We start from the raw sequence: 17,335 nt of genomic DNA, 5'->3' as shown, positions 1-17,335 counted from the left end.
TAGAAAAAAAAAAAAGCAAGTCTTCTTGATGATAATCTACATAAGCATATGTCTTAATAGACTTGCACATTATCTAGGGTTTTTTGTTTGTTTGTTTGTTTTGTTTTTTTTTTTTTAACTTTTTTGGTTTCATTTTTAAATTTATTAGGGCTTTTTTGGTTGCTTTTTCTTCAATTTGAGTTTCCTTTTTTACATTTTAATTTTGGTTATTTTGGGGCCATTTTTGATTTTGTTTTTCCAAAGGACGCGGATTCTGATAGCGGGGATGATTCTGACAAGAGGTCCTGTGAAGAGAGCTGGAAACTGATTACTTCTCTGAGAGAAAAGCTGCCTCCCAGCAAGCTGCAAACCATTGTTAAAAAATGCGGCCTCCCCAGCAGTGGGAAGAAACGGGAACCAATAAAAATGTATCAGATCCCCCAGAGAAGACGCCTGAGTAAAGACTCCAAGTGGGTCACCATCTCAGATCTTAAGATTCAGGCTGTGAAAGAGATATGCTACGAGGTTGCTCTCAATGATTTTCGGCATAGTCGCCAGGAGATTGAAGCCTTGGCCATTGTTAAGATGAAAGAGCTTTGTGCCATGTATGGGAAGAAAGATCCTAATGAGCGGGACTCCTGGAGGGCAGTGGCCAGGGATGTCTGGGACACCGTCGGTGTAGGGGATGAAAAGATTGAGGACGTAATGGCCAGTAGTAAAGGCGGGACTGATGTGGACGACCTTAAGGTTCATATAGACAAGCTGGAAGATATTTTGCAAGAAGTCAAAAAGCAAAATAACATGAAAGATGAGGAGATAAAAATCTTAAGAAATAAAATGCTCAAAATGGAGAAAGTCTTGCCGCTGATTGGGTCTCCAGAACAGAAAACCCAAGGAAACCAAAAATCAAAGGAACCCAGTGGCGCTGGTGCCAGTAGCAAGCCTGAGAATGATGTAAGTAAAGGCAACAGCGGAGACCTTGGGAAAGAAGAGCGTGTTTCCCAGCTGATGAACGGAGACCCAGCTTTTAGACGTGGACGTCTGCGTTGGATGAGGCAAGAGCAAATTCGGTTCAAGAACCTGCAGCAGCAGGAAATAACAAAGCAGCTTCGTCGGCAGAATGTACCTCATCGCTTCATCCCTCCGGAGAACCGGAAGCCCCGGTTTCCGTTTAAGAGCAACCCTAAACACAGAAACTCATGGAGTCCCGGGACACACATCATCATCACAGAAGATGAGGTGATAGAGCTTAGGATTCCCAAAGAGGAAGACGGAAGGAAAGGAAATAAGCCGGAGAACCAAGAAAAGGGGACTAGAGCAGCTTCTAAGGATCCCCAGTTACCATGGGGCCCTCAGGGCACTCGAAGTCAAGATCACATTCAGGTTAGCAAGCAGCACATTAATAATCAACAACAGCCACCTCAGTTACGCTGGAGAAGCAATTCTCTCAATAACGGCCAACTGAAAAGTGCTCGCTGCCAGGCATCTGCTTCCCCAGAAGTGCTCGCCTCCCACAGTGGCCACCCCACCGCTGACCTGCAGACTTTTCAGGCAAAACGCCACATGCACCAGCACCGTCAAGCTTACTGTAATTATAACACTGGAGCTCAGGTGGAGGGCAGTGCAGCCACTTCTTGTCAGAAGCAGACTGACAGACCCAACCACTGTAGCCAGTTTGTGACACCTCCGAGAATGAGGCGACAGTTCTCGGCACCCAATCTCAAAACTGGTCGGGAAACTACAGTCTAAATTACTGGACAAGCTTGAATTCTTGGTGGAGGAAACAGGCGATGGTAGCTTATGATTTGAGTTGGTTCTAGCCTTGGCCTTGAGTTCTTAGTATTTACATTGTGATTGTAATGTTGTGTTCCTAAAATATGAACTGATTTTGTTGTTAAAACATTAGACACTGGTAAATGTTTCAACACCTCCCTGTTGTTTGTATACCGTGAGTGGGCAGTTTCTGGAATTTTGGACAAAACACTGAGACCTCCCTTGTTTTTCTGAGACTGTCCTCCTTTCTTGGTGCATAGATAATATACTTACTTACCCAGACTGGTCTTGTTTTGGTGTAAGTTTGTTATGTTTTTGTAAAACCTATAAATTTATCTGATATCCAGAAATAACCTGCCTCTTGGTTTATGCAAACATTCTAAAGAGGAATTTGAGATATTGAATTGAATGTCTATTATTTCCCCATGATTGTTAGACATTAGTTTAAAAATAAGAACATGCAGCTGTGGACACAGCTTTGGATTTCCTATCTATGTCTGTTTCTTTAAATATCATTGGAAGTTTCATAAGCCAGAACTAAATTTCTTTGGACATATTTTATAGTACACAACTTTGCATCTTCTAGGGAACTTCCACATCTTCTTACTCAGTTGTATTTTGCATAGAAGTGATTCAGTAGGTTTTTTTCCCTTTTGAATACATCAGTGTATGTATAAATTCTGTCATAATACTGAAATCTTTAAGTTGGCACCTGCCTGGATTTCTGTTTGTGGTTTGCATTTTGAAGCTTAACATCTTTTCTCACACGAATACATACAGAAAGACACTGAACTATTCACCAATGTCACGCCATCAGAAATACCAACAAAATACTCATATGATGCTTTGAGCAGTACATATAAGTTTATTAAGGAGGTTTTTTGGTGGAGAGAGGGAAGAGGTGATACATGGGGAGAAGGCTGCAGCCTTTGGCTGTGTGCTGCTTGTTTTCATTAGGTGATGAAATATTAAAATAAGTTAACTTTGGTCTGATTGAGAATAAAGGAGATGATGTATAATAAACTATTTTTTGGTCAGCAGCAGTAATGCTCACAGATACTCAAGCAAGGAAAGAGACGTCCTGATGAACAGTTATTGTATCAATACCTCATTTTACTATGTTGTGGTCTCAGTTTGCCTCACTGGAGAATCCACTAAAAAAGATGGATTTTGATGGGAAGAAAAGAATAGTTTTCTACATCCTTCATTTCTTGAACTTGTCAGAAACTTTTTTAAGAGGCGGTGTGAAGAGCCAGAGATGTCTATGAGATTGCCTGACACCACGTTGTTGAAGATCCCCAAGTCACACTAAGTCACCTGTCAGACGCTTGTCTTCCAGATGGTGTGAAAAATTACATCCAGTATAGCAGTTAATGTTCAAGGAAGCCTCACAGATTGTGGTTATATAGGATGTTTTTCCTTTGCGTGTGGGCACTATGCTTTATTAGAACATTGTTTCTAATCATAGTATTTTTTTTTTCTTTGCTTCTAAGAAAATGCTTTCATAATGCACAAAAAATTGCTTCCAGTTAACTTCGGGGGCTATTTTTGCTTTCATAGCTAGAGCAGTCCTAGTCTTTAGCTGAAGCTTTATGGCAGATTAGACAGGAGTGATGTTTGTAATGAACTGACTTAGTTGAGATGACAGTGTCCTGTACCAGGTGGTTTGAATGTACTTCGTAGGCTACTTCAAATCAGTCACTTCAGTGCATTTTGTGTACTCCCCATTTGTCCTTCTTAGGCATAGTTTTCTATTTCTTTCTTGCAAAAAGTTCATTTTCTAAAACTAATAATAACTCAGCTTTTAACTCTGTATCAAAAGTGGGCTCTCAGTTTTCCAGCTTGAGATAACATAGGATAGACCTATGTATTTTCATTTTTATGGTAGCCTTTTTAATCTTCTTATGGACAGGTATCTCCCTTTGGCACTGAGCAATGGAGTGAGTTTCTACTGGTGATCAGGAGGCTGTGGAATGAAAAGAAATACAGTGTTTTCATTCACAAATGTGGGTTGTGGTAGGCACTATACCCACATTTGATATTCCAAAGGATTAGATTTATATTAGTGCTTCATCTGCGGATCCAGGCACCCTGAGATTACTGAAATGTTTAGATATCTAAACTAGCCCTTAATTTCAGATGACCAGAAAGAAATAAACCAAGGTTTGATTGATTGATATCTATGTCCCTTCATGTATTTCAGAGCAGATACTTATTTTAGAAAATAACTATATGAATGAAATTACTTTATTGACTCTCACTAAAGAAGTAACTAGTACCATGATGTTTTTGTGATTGGTTATATTGCTTTGTTTTGTTTTGTTTTTGAATTTGACAGTATCTGTTCCCAAGCTTAAATCCTACAAGACCAAAGGTAAATGGTCACCACTAAGTCATTATTGTATTACTGAAATATCCCTAGCTGTTATCACGGTGCAGTTTTTTAAGAAAAGTTTGCGCTGTTGAAATTACATAATGATCTGACAATAATAGACGTCCTAATCAATTGGTACAGTTTCACAAATCAAACGACACACTGTGGTATTCTTTGCAGAGTTAGTTTATTTATCTAACAAGTCTAAACCAAAGGGCTTTTCCTTTATTTTTACTTCTAATTCTTTCTGGTGCTTCTCTTTTCACTGGAAATGCATTGAATGGGAATTGTTTATTCCATTGAAGTGACTCGAAGTGACCTCTTGTGCTTTAGGTGCAGATTTATGCTGGGAGAAAAAGAAAACAGGACAAAACACAGTTTGCCTCACCAATGTCTGCATTAAAGGCTGTCAGACTACAAGAAGTTATGTAGGTTTCCTCCGGTCAGCTGCTATGCCCCTGTGCCCTCCTGGTCCTTTGTAGACTTGCCTTAATGATATATACAAAAGACTGGGAGTAGGGGAAGCTGCTGTCCTGGCATACCTTAATGAAGATGCCTTCTTAGGTGCAATGCAAAGCAAGTACTTGTTCTGTGCTGTCAGAGCCAGAGTCTGTATTATGAACGGTTTTCATAATTGTCCACTTTATATCATCTTTATGAGATTTAAAAATCTGCTCTAGATATTTAGTTTGAACCACTGTAGGTTGTGAAGTGTATTGGTTTCCTCCCATCATTACTGTAAAAAGAAGTTGTGAATCTTCTTGTTAATGAACTATGGATTTCTCCCCCAGTTTCTTTTTAAAAAAATGCTTGAAGATTGGTCTTTGAGTGTAAGATCTACCTTTTCAGAAAGGGAGAGTTAGTTTGTAATGTTAAAAAATAAAATCCTCATTCAATAAAAACTGAAGTTACCTTTTAAGAGTGTGGTTTGTCTCTGATGTGGGAGCAGGGGAGCGGGAAACAGCATGTTGCTGATTAAACCTGGGCTTGACTTTTATTTATTGCTTTTTCATCTGAAGATGGTTACAAACCATATCTTTTAAACAATATTTTTACATGAACTTCATTTGTTTAGAGCTTTTGCTTTTCTTACCCTTTTTGAGTTATCAAAATTCTGTCTTAAATGAGATCTTTAACCCTTATTTTATGCTACCTTTTACTTAAATAAAAGCTTTTCTACTTTTGATGATGAATGAGGATATCAGATATCCCTGTATGATTTCTCTGAGTTTACCTTGAGCTGTATTTTTTCTATGTTTTTACTATGTAATTTTGATTTAAAGTTTTCTTTAAATGGTAAACTTCCCTTCATATATATAGGTAGACATGAAATTTCTAAAAAGCTTTGAGTAGCTCTATTTAACTTTTCTTTTTTTCCTTTAACCATTGCTTTTCTCCACCCAGAGTATCGGGGATATGTTAGAGGTGAACAGGACAAAATGGAAGATTTTTCTGGAATGGACCATCAGTCTTATTGAACATTTGGACATGCATTATTTTTTATGTTGATAAAGAACATAATCATACATAAGAGAGTAGAATACATCTACATGGGTTTTTTGTTCCCCCGCCATGAGTTTTTAATATGAAATCTGGAGCTTGAGGGAAACATTAAACTTGGATTGGTTTGCTTCAGGCTTTTTCTCTTTCCCTTCAGGTACTTTGTATCTCTCTACTGTCAGTGAAACTGGTGGAAAAGTGGCCAATATCTGACCATTTCTAGGACAGTACAGACGATTCCAGTGTAGTATAATATGTGTAGTGATATGCACAGAGTGAGCATGGGCAGAGTGGGAAAAGGTTTCTGAAAGAGGAAGCCCTAAGCCAAGAGCAGAATCCCAAAGCACAAGTGCCAGTGTACCAAGTGAAGAATGGCAGAGGGAAGGAGGAAGCGTGTCAGGCCCAGGGACCTGCAGGTGACTTGGGGGTGGTTGGAACACAGCTGTGTGTTGGAGGGTGATGAGAGATGAGTGGACCTGGGGAGGAGGGGGCAAGGGCCAGACTGGCATGCTGGGTTAATGGCATCCCATCCCATGGCTTGGGATTTTGTCTTGAGTGTGATGGAAGCTAACACATATTCTACAGGGAGATTGCATTGTCAGATTAACCTTTTAGAAATGGCCAAAATTTGGGTGGGAGGGTGAGTTGGAAGAAGGCAGATTCAGAGCCCAGTGCTTCAGTTGGGAACTTGCTGGAGGAACTAAATGAGAAATGATGCTTTCCAAGCAGGCAGGGAGAGAGGGCGTGACTGATAGATTATTTGGAGATAGACTTAATCATTTTGTGGTGGGGATAAGCCTGTGTATATATCTCATGAGGTGGTGAATGGCTCTTGCTTGAACCGTGATTGGAAAATAAAGTAAATGAGACCAAAACAGGCCTGAGAGATAGGAAAAGACAGGGGCCGCACAGGTCTAAGAACAGGTGTTATGGGGCCCCCAGAGGCATAGATCTGAGGCTGTGTCTGCATGGTGCTGCCAGTGGTGAGTAAATGAAGGTGTTGACAAGAACTGGAACATGGATATTTCCCTTCTAGCTATTGCTTGCTAATTATAGTCCACCGTGAAAAGAGGAATGCAGTATTAGCAAAAAGAGCCAAGCCTCTAATGTCAAAAGCAGCCTAACTGGAAAACCCAGAATTATGACATTCATTTTTACTTTTAATGCCATCTCCTCAGAGATGCCCTCATCGTGACACCATCGTCTCTCACCAGTAGTACCGCAGTAGCCTCCTAATGAGTCTCTTCTCTCCTGTTCCTGACCTCTGTACACCGTTGTCCACACGGCAACCCACATCACCCTTTGAAAACAAGTCAGTGCCAGTGGCCTCCAGTGGCTTCCCATGGTGCTTTGTAGCCTCCAAGGGGGTCTGTGTTTTGGCTTCTTGCCTGCCTCTCTGACTTCATGTCTTAACATTCCCTCACTGTGCAAGTACTTTGTTATTTGAGCTTGCCAAGCTTGTTCCCACCTCTGGGCTTTGGCACTTCCTCAAGACTAGAATCCTTTCTTCTTGTGCCTGACTCCCCTTCCAGATCAGTGCTCACGTGCCCCTTTTCCTGTTGCAGCCGATCCCAGGACAGCCCACTGTTTAATATTAACTCTGTGCGCTTATTTGGTCCTTGCATGAAAACGTAAATTCACCTAGAATAAGTACCTTATCTGTCGTGTTTTCTTCACCATCCATCTGTGTGTGTCACCCAGAAGAGTGGTTCTCAAAACTGTCATGTGCATGAGAAGCTTCCGAGGGGCATGTGAGAACATAGTATGCTGGGCCCACCCCCATAGTTTCTGATTCAGGAGGTCTGCAGTGGGGTCTGATAATTGTGTTTCTGATAAGATCTCAAGTGATGCTGCTGTTCCTACTGCTGCTGGATCAGCATCTGTCTTTGAGAACCACAGTCTAGAACAGAGACTGGTAAACCTTTTCTGTAAAGGGCCGGGTAGTAAATATTTTAGGCTTTGTGGGCCTCATATGTAAGTAAGTGTTAATCACTCAGTCATGTCCAACTCTGCGGTCCCATGGACTGTAGCCTGCCAGGCTCCTCTGCCCATGGGATTCTCCAGACAAGCATACTGGAGTGGGTAGCCATTCCCTTCTCCCGGGAAACTTCCTGACCCAGGGATTGGACCCAGGGATCGAACCCAGGTCTCCCGCATTGCGGGCAGATTCTTTACAGTCTGAGCCACCTGGGAAGCCTCCTATGAGCCTCACAGTCTTTATCAAAACTGCTCAGCTCCCCTGTTGTAGCAGAATAGCAGCTGTAGATGATACGCAAAGGGATGGATGTGGGTGTGTTTTGCTAAAGCTGCTGTATTTATAAACACAAGTGGTGGTCTGGATTCAGCCTGCAGATTTGCCAACCCCTGGACGCTTCTGAGAACTGTTGACTAGAAGATCAGCACACAACTGTGTATCTACTCTAGAATCTAGACAGACAAGTGCCAGATGCTGGTGATTCAGTGGTGAATGAGAGGCGGTTCCTGGCCTCGTGAAGTTCACAGAGTCATGGAGGAGATAGCCATTAGACAGTCACACCAATGGTCATATAGTTTGTGACAAATGCCTTGAGGGAAAATCACAGGATGCTCTGAAGGTTTACAACCAGGCGTCTCAGGAGATGAAAGATGGCCTTTTTTTGCTCTCAGCTGCTTACTTTCATTTTGAGAAAGAGAAGGAATCAGGAAGTTTTTCTTTTCTTCCCATGTCCAGGTCTGCGTGTGTCCATGCATCCATACCCATACCTGGCCTTCCCTCCTCTTGGTGGAAGAACTGTCTGTGCTCCTGTCTTAGCCCAGCCCTCGTTCCCTTCATTCCATTTTCTGAGGGACTTACTGTACACCTACCCCTTCTCTTTCACAGCATCTGATTTTCTCCTTCTACATTATTCCTGTCAGCATGCAAACACCAGTTTCAAAAAAGTTGTGTTCCCTGTGATCTGCCACTGTGTTTGTATGTTCCTTTTTCTAGAAATACTCCTGAGAGCGTTTTCTGTACTTTTCCCCACTGGCTACCTTCTTTTTCTTGTCTCCTCTCCCCATTCTTGAACTCAGGCCAGTCAGACTCATTCCTACCTCACCACTGCAGCCAGTCTGGTCAGGGTCACCAGGAGTCTCCTTGATGGAAAATCCAGGTGTTTTCTTAGTCCTCGTTTTACTAAATCTCTCTAGCATCTTACATGGCTTGCCTGCTCTTTACTTCTCGAAACCTTTGTTCTCATGGCTTCTGATTTTTCTTTCGCTGCTCGTTCATGGTCTCTGTGGCCGCAGACATAGGTCATTTTTTTTTTCCTGTATCTGATCTTTCCTCTAGGTGACCTCACACATATCTGTGGCCTCAGCTTCTGTGTTCACACAGGTGATAATGAAGACAGCACCTCCTGTTGAGCGTTTACAGTGAATCTTTGAAAGACACATGTTTGACCTGCATGGGTCCACTTAGATGTGGGTTTTTTTTCAGCGAATACGTACCACAGATCCACATTTGGTTGAATCTGCAGGTGTGGGACCTTGGAAACCAAAAGCTGACTGTAAAATTATGTGCAAGTTTTCTACTGCGTGGAGGGTCAGTGCCCCATCCTGTATTGTTCAAGGGTCAACAGTACTAGGACCAAATACATATAATACATTTTACATGTATTAACTCATTGAATCCTCCTAGCACCCCTCCTCTGTGAAGTATAGGTGTTGTTAATCCCATTTTACGTATTTTCCCATCCTCGCACAGTTGCTCAGTGGAATCCAGGTCCAGTCTCAGGCAGGCAGTCTGTCTGCAGACCCCTGCTCTACCTCCCTCTCGGCTGACTCTCAGAGATACTCTCTCCAGCCTGGGCCTTCCCCAGTCTCTGGTCACGAACACACAACTGTGACCTGACATCCAGAGAGTTAACTGGCATCTCACATCTGAACTATCTAAACCAGAGCAGCTAGCTCAGACCAGAATTCAAGCGTGATCCTCAGTTTCCCTTTCTCTCTCACACCCCATGGTCACATCTTCATCTGCAGGGCACACTTCTTCTGCCTCTAAAACATATGCCAGCTCCATTTGCTTTTTGTCACCTGCTGAGACCCTGGACCAGGCCATTGCCATCTCCCTTCAAACAGCAGGGACAGCTTCATGGCTTCTGGCCTTGTTCCAAGTCCACAGGGAATTCTCCATGGACATTGGTATTTTTACTACATATGCTAGATTTCCTGGCTCTAGGCTACCAGTGACACCCTTAGAATAAAATCCACAGTCCTTTCCATGGCCTGTAAACCTGTCCACAACCCAGTCCCTATCTGACAGTTGTCAACTGCTTCTCCAACTCTTCTCATTCCTCCAGTCCACCCGCACCGGTTTTCTTGCTTTTCCTTAAATACTCCAAGCTCCACATCAGGGCCTTTGTGCTTGCTGTCAGCTAAAGTTGACTGGAATAAGAACCTTCACCAAAGATCTCAGAGTGCTTGCTTAGATCTCTGATTAAATGTTATCTCTGCAGAGAGACCTTCCCTGAGCACCTAATCTTAGCTTTCCTCCACCTATCTCGTCTCTCTATTGGCCTCTGATAACTCCCTTCATAGCATTTCTCTCTCCTGAAATCATAGCATGTACTGTGTCTGTTTAGTGTTTATTAGATCTCCGTCACCAGTGGAACTTTTGTCTTACTGACCACTCACTATATCCCTAGCATCTGGCACATAATAGGAGTGAAGATGGTATTCATTTGTCAAATGAATGGATGGATAGTGGTTTTTCTTTGAGAAAGATAGCATACTCTGAGTCCAATTGCTTGGGTTCAGGTTCTTTTTCTACCACTTGCTAATTTTGATCTTTGGAGAGTTACTTAATTTCTTTAAGGTTTTTCTTTTTTAACACAAGAATAACAATAGAAACATTCTCATAGCATTATTGGGATGCTTGGAACAATCCATGTTAAACATTTAGAACAGTTCCTAGCACAAAGTAAGCTTGAAAACAAAGATAGTCGGGTGGGAGAGAACATTCTAGAAGAAGAAACAGTGCAGTGCCTTTATAAATATGGAGCATATATTCAGTTAGTTGGAACTTTTTATAAACAGAGAAGACTATTGGTAAATATATTATTTTTTAGCATGTTTTCTGTAATGATTCTGATTTTCTCCATGAAGTGGACAGAACATTAGTATCTGAATCTCTTTATCCATTTATTGCAGGAAAATCCAGGGCTTAGTATTTTTCTGGTTAACAATCAAAATATCCTTGTTGGAAGCTCATATGCAGCCTGGTTTGGGGAAGAGGAGGTCAGTTCAAGAATTGGTATTGACATTTGGGGGCTTCCTTGATAGCTCAGCTGATAAAGAATCCACCTGCAATGCGGGAGCCCTGGGTTCAATCCCTGGGTTGGAAAGATCCCCTGGAGAAGGGAAAGGCTACCCACTCCAGTATTCTGGCCTGGAGAATTCCATGGACTGAATAGTTCTTGGGGTTGCAAAGAGTCGAACATGACTGAGTAACTTTCACTTTCACTTCACTTTCATTGACATTTGGACTACCAACTGCTTATAGAAATTTTTCCTGATCAAAGTGCAGTTAAAGTTTTAGGTCTATATTATTGATGGAGAAGGAAATGGCATCCCACCCCAGTGTTCTTGCCTAGAGAATCCCAGGGATGGGGGAGCCTGGTGGGCTGCAGTCTATGGGGTCGCACAGAGTCGGACACGACTGAAGCAACTTAGCAGCAGCAGCAGCATTATTGAACATCTTTTTATGTCAGCTTTGCTGCCACTAAAGCACAACCACAGCTTTTAGGAAAAGTCACTCTTTTAACTGTCAGAATCTAAGGATTTTGTCTTCATTTGGTAGTTTGACCAGCTTGTAAACTCATTCTCTTTTCCTTTTTTTTAAATTGAAGTATAATTGCTTTCCCATGTTGCCTTAGTTTCTGCAGTACAACAGAGAGGTTGTATGCATATACATATCCCCTCCCTCTTGAACATCCCTCCGCCTCTCCCGCCCCACCCCTCTAGGTCATCACCGAGCACTGAGCTGAGCCCCCTGTGCTCTACAGCAGCTTCCCACCAGCTGTCTGTCTTACTCATGGTGTAATCCTGTTCTTGAGGAAATCCTCAAAAATAAACCAGTCACAAAAAGTCACAAGCATACATGATTCCACTTATCTGAGATACCTAGAGTAGCCAAAATCATAGAGACAAAAGGTAGAATGGTGGTTGAAGGCTGCAGGGGTGGGAGTTAGTATTTCATGGACAAAAAGTTTCAGTTTTACAAGATGAAGAATTCTGGAGCATGGACAGTGGTGATGGTTATACAACATTGTTAGCGTGTTTCATGCGTTAAAATGGTTAAAATGGCAAATTTTATGTCGTGTGTATATTGCTGTAATTAAAAAATCGGGGCAAAAATGAAAAACAAAAAAATTCTCAAGCTAAAATATTAACATTTTTTTCCATCTGATGCTCTTTAGGTAAATCAACAGTCTCTTTTTGCTGAGAGAATCTTATGTCATACATAGGTTTTTTTAAAAAAAAAAAGCTCAACCTCTTATTTTGGAAAAAAAAAAAAAAAAGAGTACAGTGAACCTTTGTATACCCATATGTATATACTATTTCTGAATCATTTAAGAATAAGTTACAGATACCATGTTAGTTTACTCCTGCTGCTGCTGCTGCTGCTAAGTCGCTTCAGTCATGTCCGACTCTGTGCGACCCCATAGACTGCAGCCCACCAGGCTCCCTCATCCCTGGGATTCTCTAGGCAAGAATACTGGAGTGGGTTGCCGTTTCCTTCTCCAATAGTTTACTCCTACATACACATAAATATCCTAAAACCAAGGATATTCTCTTAATACCATTATCCCATCCAAGTATTTAATACTGATTCAAAATCATGTAATATACAGGTAATTTTCAAATTTCTGTAATTGTCTAAATATAAATGTTAAAAGTGTGTATGTTTTTTTAATCCAAGATCCAGTCAAGGTTTATTAATTGCATTTGGTTCTGGTGTTTCTTTTATCTTTCATTACATAGGTATTTTTGAAGAGTCTAGGTCACTTTCTAATTTGATTATTTCTTCAAGATTTGATTTAGGTTAAACATTGTTAAGAATGCTATAAATGTTATATTGTGTGCTTCCATCTGCTTCACATCAGTAGATGTAAAATGTCAATTTGTCCTATTTTCAGTAATGTTTAATAAATTTAGTTAATGTGTTTTTTCCTAGTGCTTTCTCATTAATAGGCTCTTGTGATTGTGTGACTATTCTGTTTTCCATTCTGTCAGTTGTGGTAGCTTGTATTAATGATCCTTGGATGATTCAGTTACTACATCTGGGGTTACACTGTAGTAGTGATTTTCTGTCATTCCCTCTTCATTTATTAACTGGCTTTTGTTTTGTTTTTTGGTAAGGAAGAGCTTTCCCTTTTTTCTCTCCATCTTTCAGTATCACTGTGGTCTCATGGATTCTTTTTATACTCAATGTGGTATATATTCTTTTCCTGTTATTATCATTTATTGACCAGTGGGAGTCTTCGTCCTTTTGAAATGGTCCTGTTGGTCTTTGAGTACTCTCTGCTTTCTGGCACAAGATATTCTGGGGTTACCTTGTATTTTCCTTGCTCCAAATCTGAAATCAGTCATTTTCCTAAGGAGCCCTGGTTTCTGTTACTGGAGAATGGTATTTAGAAACCAAGATGGAGGGCTGGATGTATGTAGAAAAGAAACTTTCAAAAAACGCTGCTTGTCATTTTGATAGTATGTTGCCATTTAACAGGACTTTCACATACATTTTTAAATGGTTTGTCCTTTGATCCTTCCTGCAGTCCTACCTTAAATTTAGGCAGGTGGAATAATAAAATCTTCATTTTATAAAAAGGCCAAAATGAGGTGTTAAAAGGATTAACTTTCCCAGAATTATAAGACTAGTAAGATCAGGTTCCAGGAGCAAAACCGACGTCTTTATACCTGGTACTTTATATTTTTCTTTTTCTTTTTTCCCCACAGTACATGATATCCTAAAAAGCATGTTTCAGTTCAGTTCAGTCGTGTCCGACTCTTTGCGACCCCATGAATCGCAGCACGCCAGGCCTCCCTGTCCATCACCAACTCCCGGAGATGTCTTTAAAGAGCTATTTCGCTGACTCTTGGTCACTGCCAGCTCCACTAAAGAGAGAAAGCTTCCTTTGTGAGACCAAACGATAAATGACTAGAGCCTGGAGAATATTTGCATCCTTCTTAGCATCACCATTGGGAGCCCCTTTTGTGATGAAGTTTGCTAACTGGGCTTTCAGTGATCCTCTTTATGCATGGAATATTTGATTTGTGACTTGGAGAGCTTTGTTTGAAAACAGTACATGGTCGTACCTAAACCTTCTATCTCTTTACAGCCTGTAATCATGCCACTCCTAGAGAAGCAGGAAGCCTAATAGTTTTCTTTTTAAATGCTGTGCTTAACCCTGTGATTTGGTATTTTACTGTGTGAAGGTCTTTTTCTTAACTTGTTTTGTTGTCAAAAAACGCAAGCTTTTTTTTTTTTTTTCATGAACACGCCAAGGAACTGTTTTAGACATTTTTTTCCCTCTTCTCTCCCCACTATGCCATTTTAATACCTCAGATATACAAGGTATCAGTTTACATACTGTGTGTATATTTGTGTTTTATACATTAAAAAGTTTTTTTTAGTCCCCCAAGAACCATTTTATTTTTCACTAATAGTAGCGATATCACACTTATTGAGAGTGCATGGAAACAAGGAAGAAAGGAAGGATGAATATGATTTGTAATATAATAGTACATTTTATATTATAACAGTATATTTTGATATAAAATTTCTTCATTGAATAAATAATTGCAGCATGTCGATTATTTCAATCCTAATAACACTGTGTTCTTTCAACACTGAGGTTCCCTGAAAGCTAAACTTTTCCTGCATCTGCAAAGATAGTAATATTTCATCCATAGAGAGTTTCAGAGTCTACAATCTGAATTTTTTCTCCCATCCAAACAGATAATTGGAACTCTTAGCAATATTAGTGAACTTAATCTTTTCCAGTATTGTATTTCTTTGGTATTCTTGGATGTGTTAAGATACTATTTAAATGCATTTTAACCTTTAAGGGACACATGCATTTTTTTTTCCTTGAAAATTCCCTCTTTGCTCTACTGTAATCCCAAATAAAGAACTCTTGAGTCTAAGGAGTAGAAAGAGAGACTACAGTTAAATTCCCTAGAATACAAGATCTTTTAAAGCATTTACCCAGTGCAGACTATTTTGGGTGCTTTATGGCTTTGTTCAGAAGCATTTCTCGGTATGTCTGTCTTTTTATTGTTGCTTCTTGCCGCTGTCTTCTTGTTTCTTTGTCTTTTGCTGTCTCTCCCTTGCCCAATCTTCCTTGCATTTCTCTTTTCTTTCCCTCCTATTTCCTCTCTCTCCTACATGTTATCTTCTTTGTTTTCGTTCAGGACTATGAGAGTAAGTTGCAGGCCTTGCAGAAGCAGGTGGAGACGCGATCCCTGGCTGCAGAAACAACTGAAGAGGAAGAGGAGGAGGAAGAAGGTGAAATCTAGAGACCGAAACTTTACTCTGTAGATGTTCTGAATCTGTGTTGTCAAATTCCTGAGCCAGTTTAAAGATGATTTAAAAGATGCTCAAAGCTAAGCGTCCAGGCTGTACTCTATGAGGTGGGGGTGGGACTAATAGTCTCTTAGAACCCAGGGTTTCTGAGCATAGTCTCTGTAGAAATCTCTGTAAAAAAAATCTACATAAACTGTCTCATATGACCATACATATGAAATTTATATATATGTGACAAGCAGATATAGAGCTTAATCTTTGTTAAGATGCTCTGTTTTACAGATTCCCCTGGTGGTCTAGTGGTTAAAATTTCACATTTCCAATGTAGGGGGTGAGGGTTTGATCCTTGTTTAGGGAACTAAGATCCCACATGCTGAGTGGTGTGGCCAAAAAGAACAAAACAGGATGCTCTGTTTTATTTGCTGGTTTATGTCAGGGATTTCCCCGTGAGGACTTTGGAATATAGAAGCATGTATTAAATCTCTTTCTGGCAGATTGCTCATCACATTGTTTTGTCATACCTACCTGTCTTAAGTTTTCTAGAATTTCTTAGTTGAAATTAAAATGCAGTGTGAACATTCATCATATTTTATTTTTTCACCCAACCTCTTCAGTAATCTCAAGGCTTCATAATAACTTTAAAGAAACTCTTTAATTTGTACACTGAATTCTTTATTTTTAAATATCTATGTGAAGTATGACCTTCTTTTTCCTCTACTAGAAAGGAAAATAGTCTGTACAACAGACTAAGGGTTTTTCTTTATGATAAACCACACAGAGCTGTATCTAAAAGAAAAGAAAGAAAAACTGGAAAGTAACTTGATTTTTTTAAAAAGCTGAGGTATAGGAGGGATGTAATTTCTACATAGTTATGAGTCCACCATTAAATACACCTGGTTTGCTCTTTCAGTTCCGTGGACACAACATGAATTTGAGCTGGCCCAGTGGGCCTTCCGGAAGTGGAAGTCTCACCAATTCACCTCATTAAGGGACTTACTCTGGGGCAATGCCGTTTACCTAAAGGAGGCCAATGCCATCAGTGTGGAACTAAAGAAGAAGGTAATGGAGGTTGTGGGAACAGGGACCATCCCGAGGCAGAGCTGAGCCTGATGGGCTTCATAGTCCTCGTTTTAAGGCCACCTTTCCCTTTGGTGAAGTCAGCAGCTTTTTGCTGTGAAACAGGTTTATATATGCCTTCATTTAACATACGTGCCTGGAATGAAGTAGGTACTAGTTGTTGTTCAGTTGCTAAGTCATGTCTGAGTCTTTGGGACCCCATAGACTGCAGCACACCAAGCTTTCCTATCCTTCACTATCTCCCAGAGTTTGTTCAAATGCCCATTGAGTTGGTGATACTATCTAACCATCTCGTCCTCTGCTACCCTCCCCTCCTCCTGCCTTCAGTTTTTCCCAGCATCAGAGTCTTTTCCAGTAAGTCTGCCCTTCACGTCAGGTGGCCAAACTATTGGAGCTTCAGCTTCAGCATCAGTCCTTTCAATGACTATTCAGGACTGATTTCCTTTAGGATTGACTGGTGATCTCCTTGCAGTCCAAGAGACTCTCAACAGTTTTCTCCAGCACCACAATTTGAAAGCATCAGTTCTTCAGCATTCAGCCTTCTTTATGGTCCAACTCTCACATCCAAAATGACTGCTGGGAAAACCATAGCTTTGACTATACGGACATTTGTTGGCAAAGTGATGTCTTTAAGTATTTGTTAAATGAAATTTTTAAAATAACATGTTTTCTAGCCTGTTTTATATATGAGGAGACTGTATTCCTGATGAGAGTTAAAGAAGCATATCAGTAGAAAAATATTACTCTTGGGTTCTGAAAATCTCAGTTTTCCTTTAGTTCTCTTCCATTAAGTTGGCACCTTTAAGTCCTCTGGGCCTTCTCCTCTACTAGGCTCTGAGAGGCAGTTTTGTGTAATGGACAAGCACATGCATTCTGCAACCAGACAGCCAGGTTCCTACCCCAACTCTCCCAGTTGTTTAACTCTAGTAACTTGGGCCTGTAGTCCCTCATCTGCAGAAGGAGTTTGGCAACTAGGCCTGCCACCCAGGGTTTTTGTGATTTCCTGAGGGGTGAGAGAATGAATATACATACAGTGCCAAAACAGTGTCTACGCATGGTAATTGTGATGCCAGAAACATCACACC

At 40.7% G+C, this 17,335-nt stretch overlaps 1 protein-coding gene across 8 annotated transcripts in view; it reads left to right on the top strand.

Moving 5' to 3' along the window:
• The window catches only part of KIF1B (kinesin family member 1B), a 153,944-nt gene that overhangs the window by 83,097 nt on the left and 53,512 nt on the right, over positions 1-17,335 (top strand). For 7 of the 8 annotated variants that reach the window (XM_018060362.1, XM_018060363.1, XM_018060361.1 and 4 more), the window contains 2 exons: positions 15,062-15,155; positions 16,084-16,232. In XM_018060362.1, the coding sequence (XP_017915851.1) occupies positions 15,062-15,155; positions 16,084-16,232 (243 nt within the window). Of the gene's footprint in view, positions 1-243; positions 2,492-15,061; positions 15,156-16,083; positions 16,233-17,335 lie in introns of those variants that run through there. The other variant, XM_018060369.1, reaches the window with a different exon arrangement.

This window comes from Capra hircus, chromosome 16 (genome assembly GCF_001704415.2).
Source record: "Capra hircus breed San Clemente chromosome 16, ASM170441v1, whole genome shotgun sequence".
Taxonomy (NCBI): domain Eukaryota; kingdom Metazoa; phylum Chordata; class Mammalia; order Artiodactyla; family Bovidae; genus Capra; species Capra hircus.
This window is presented reverse-complemented; position numbering and strand designations above follow the sequence as displayed.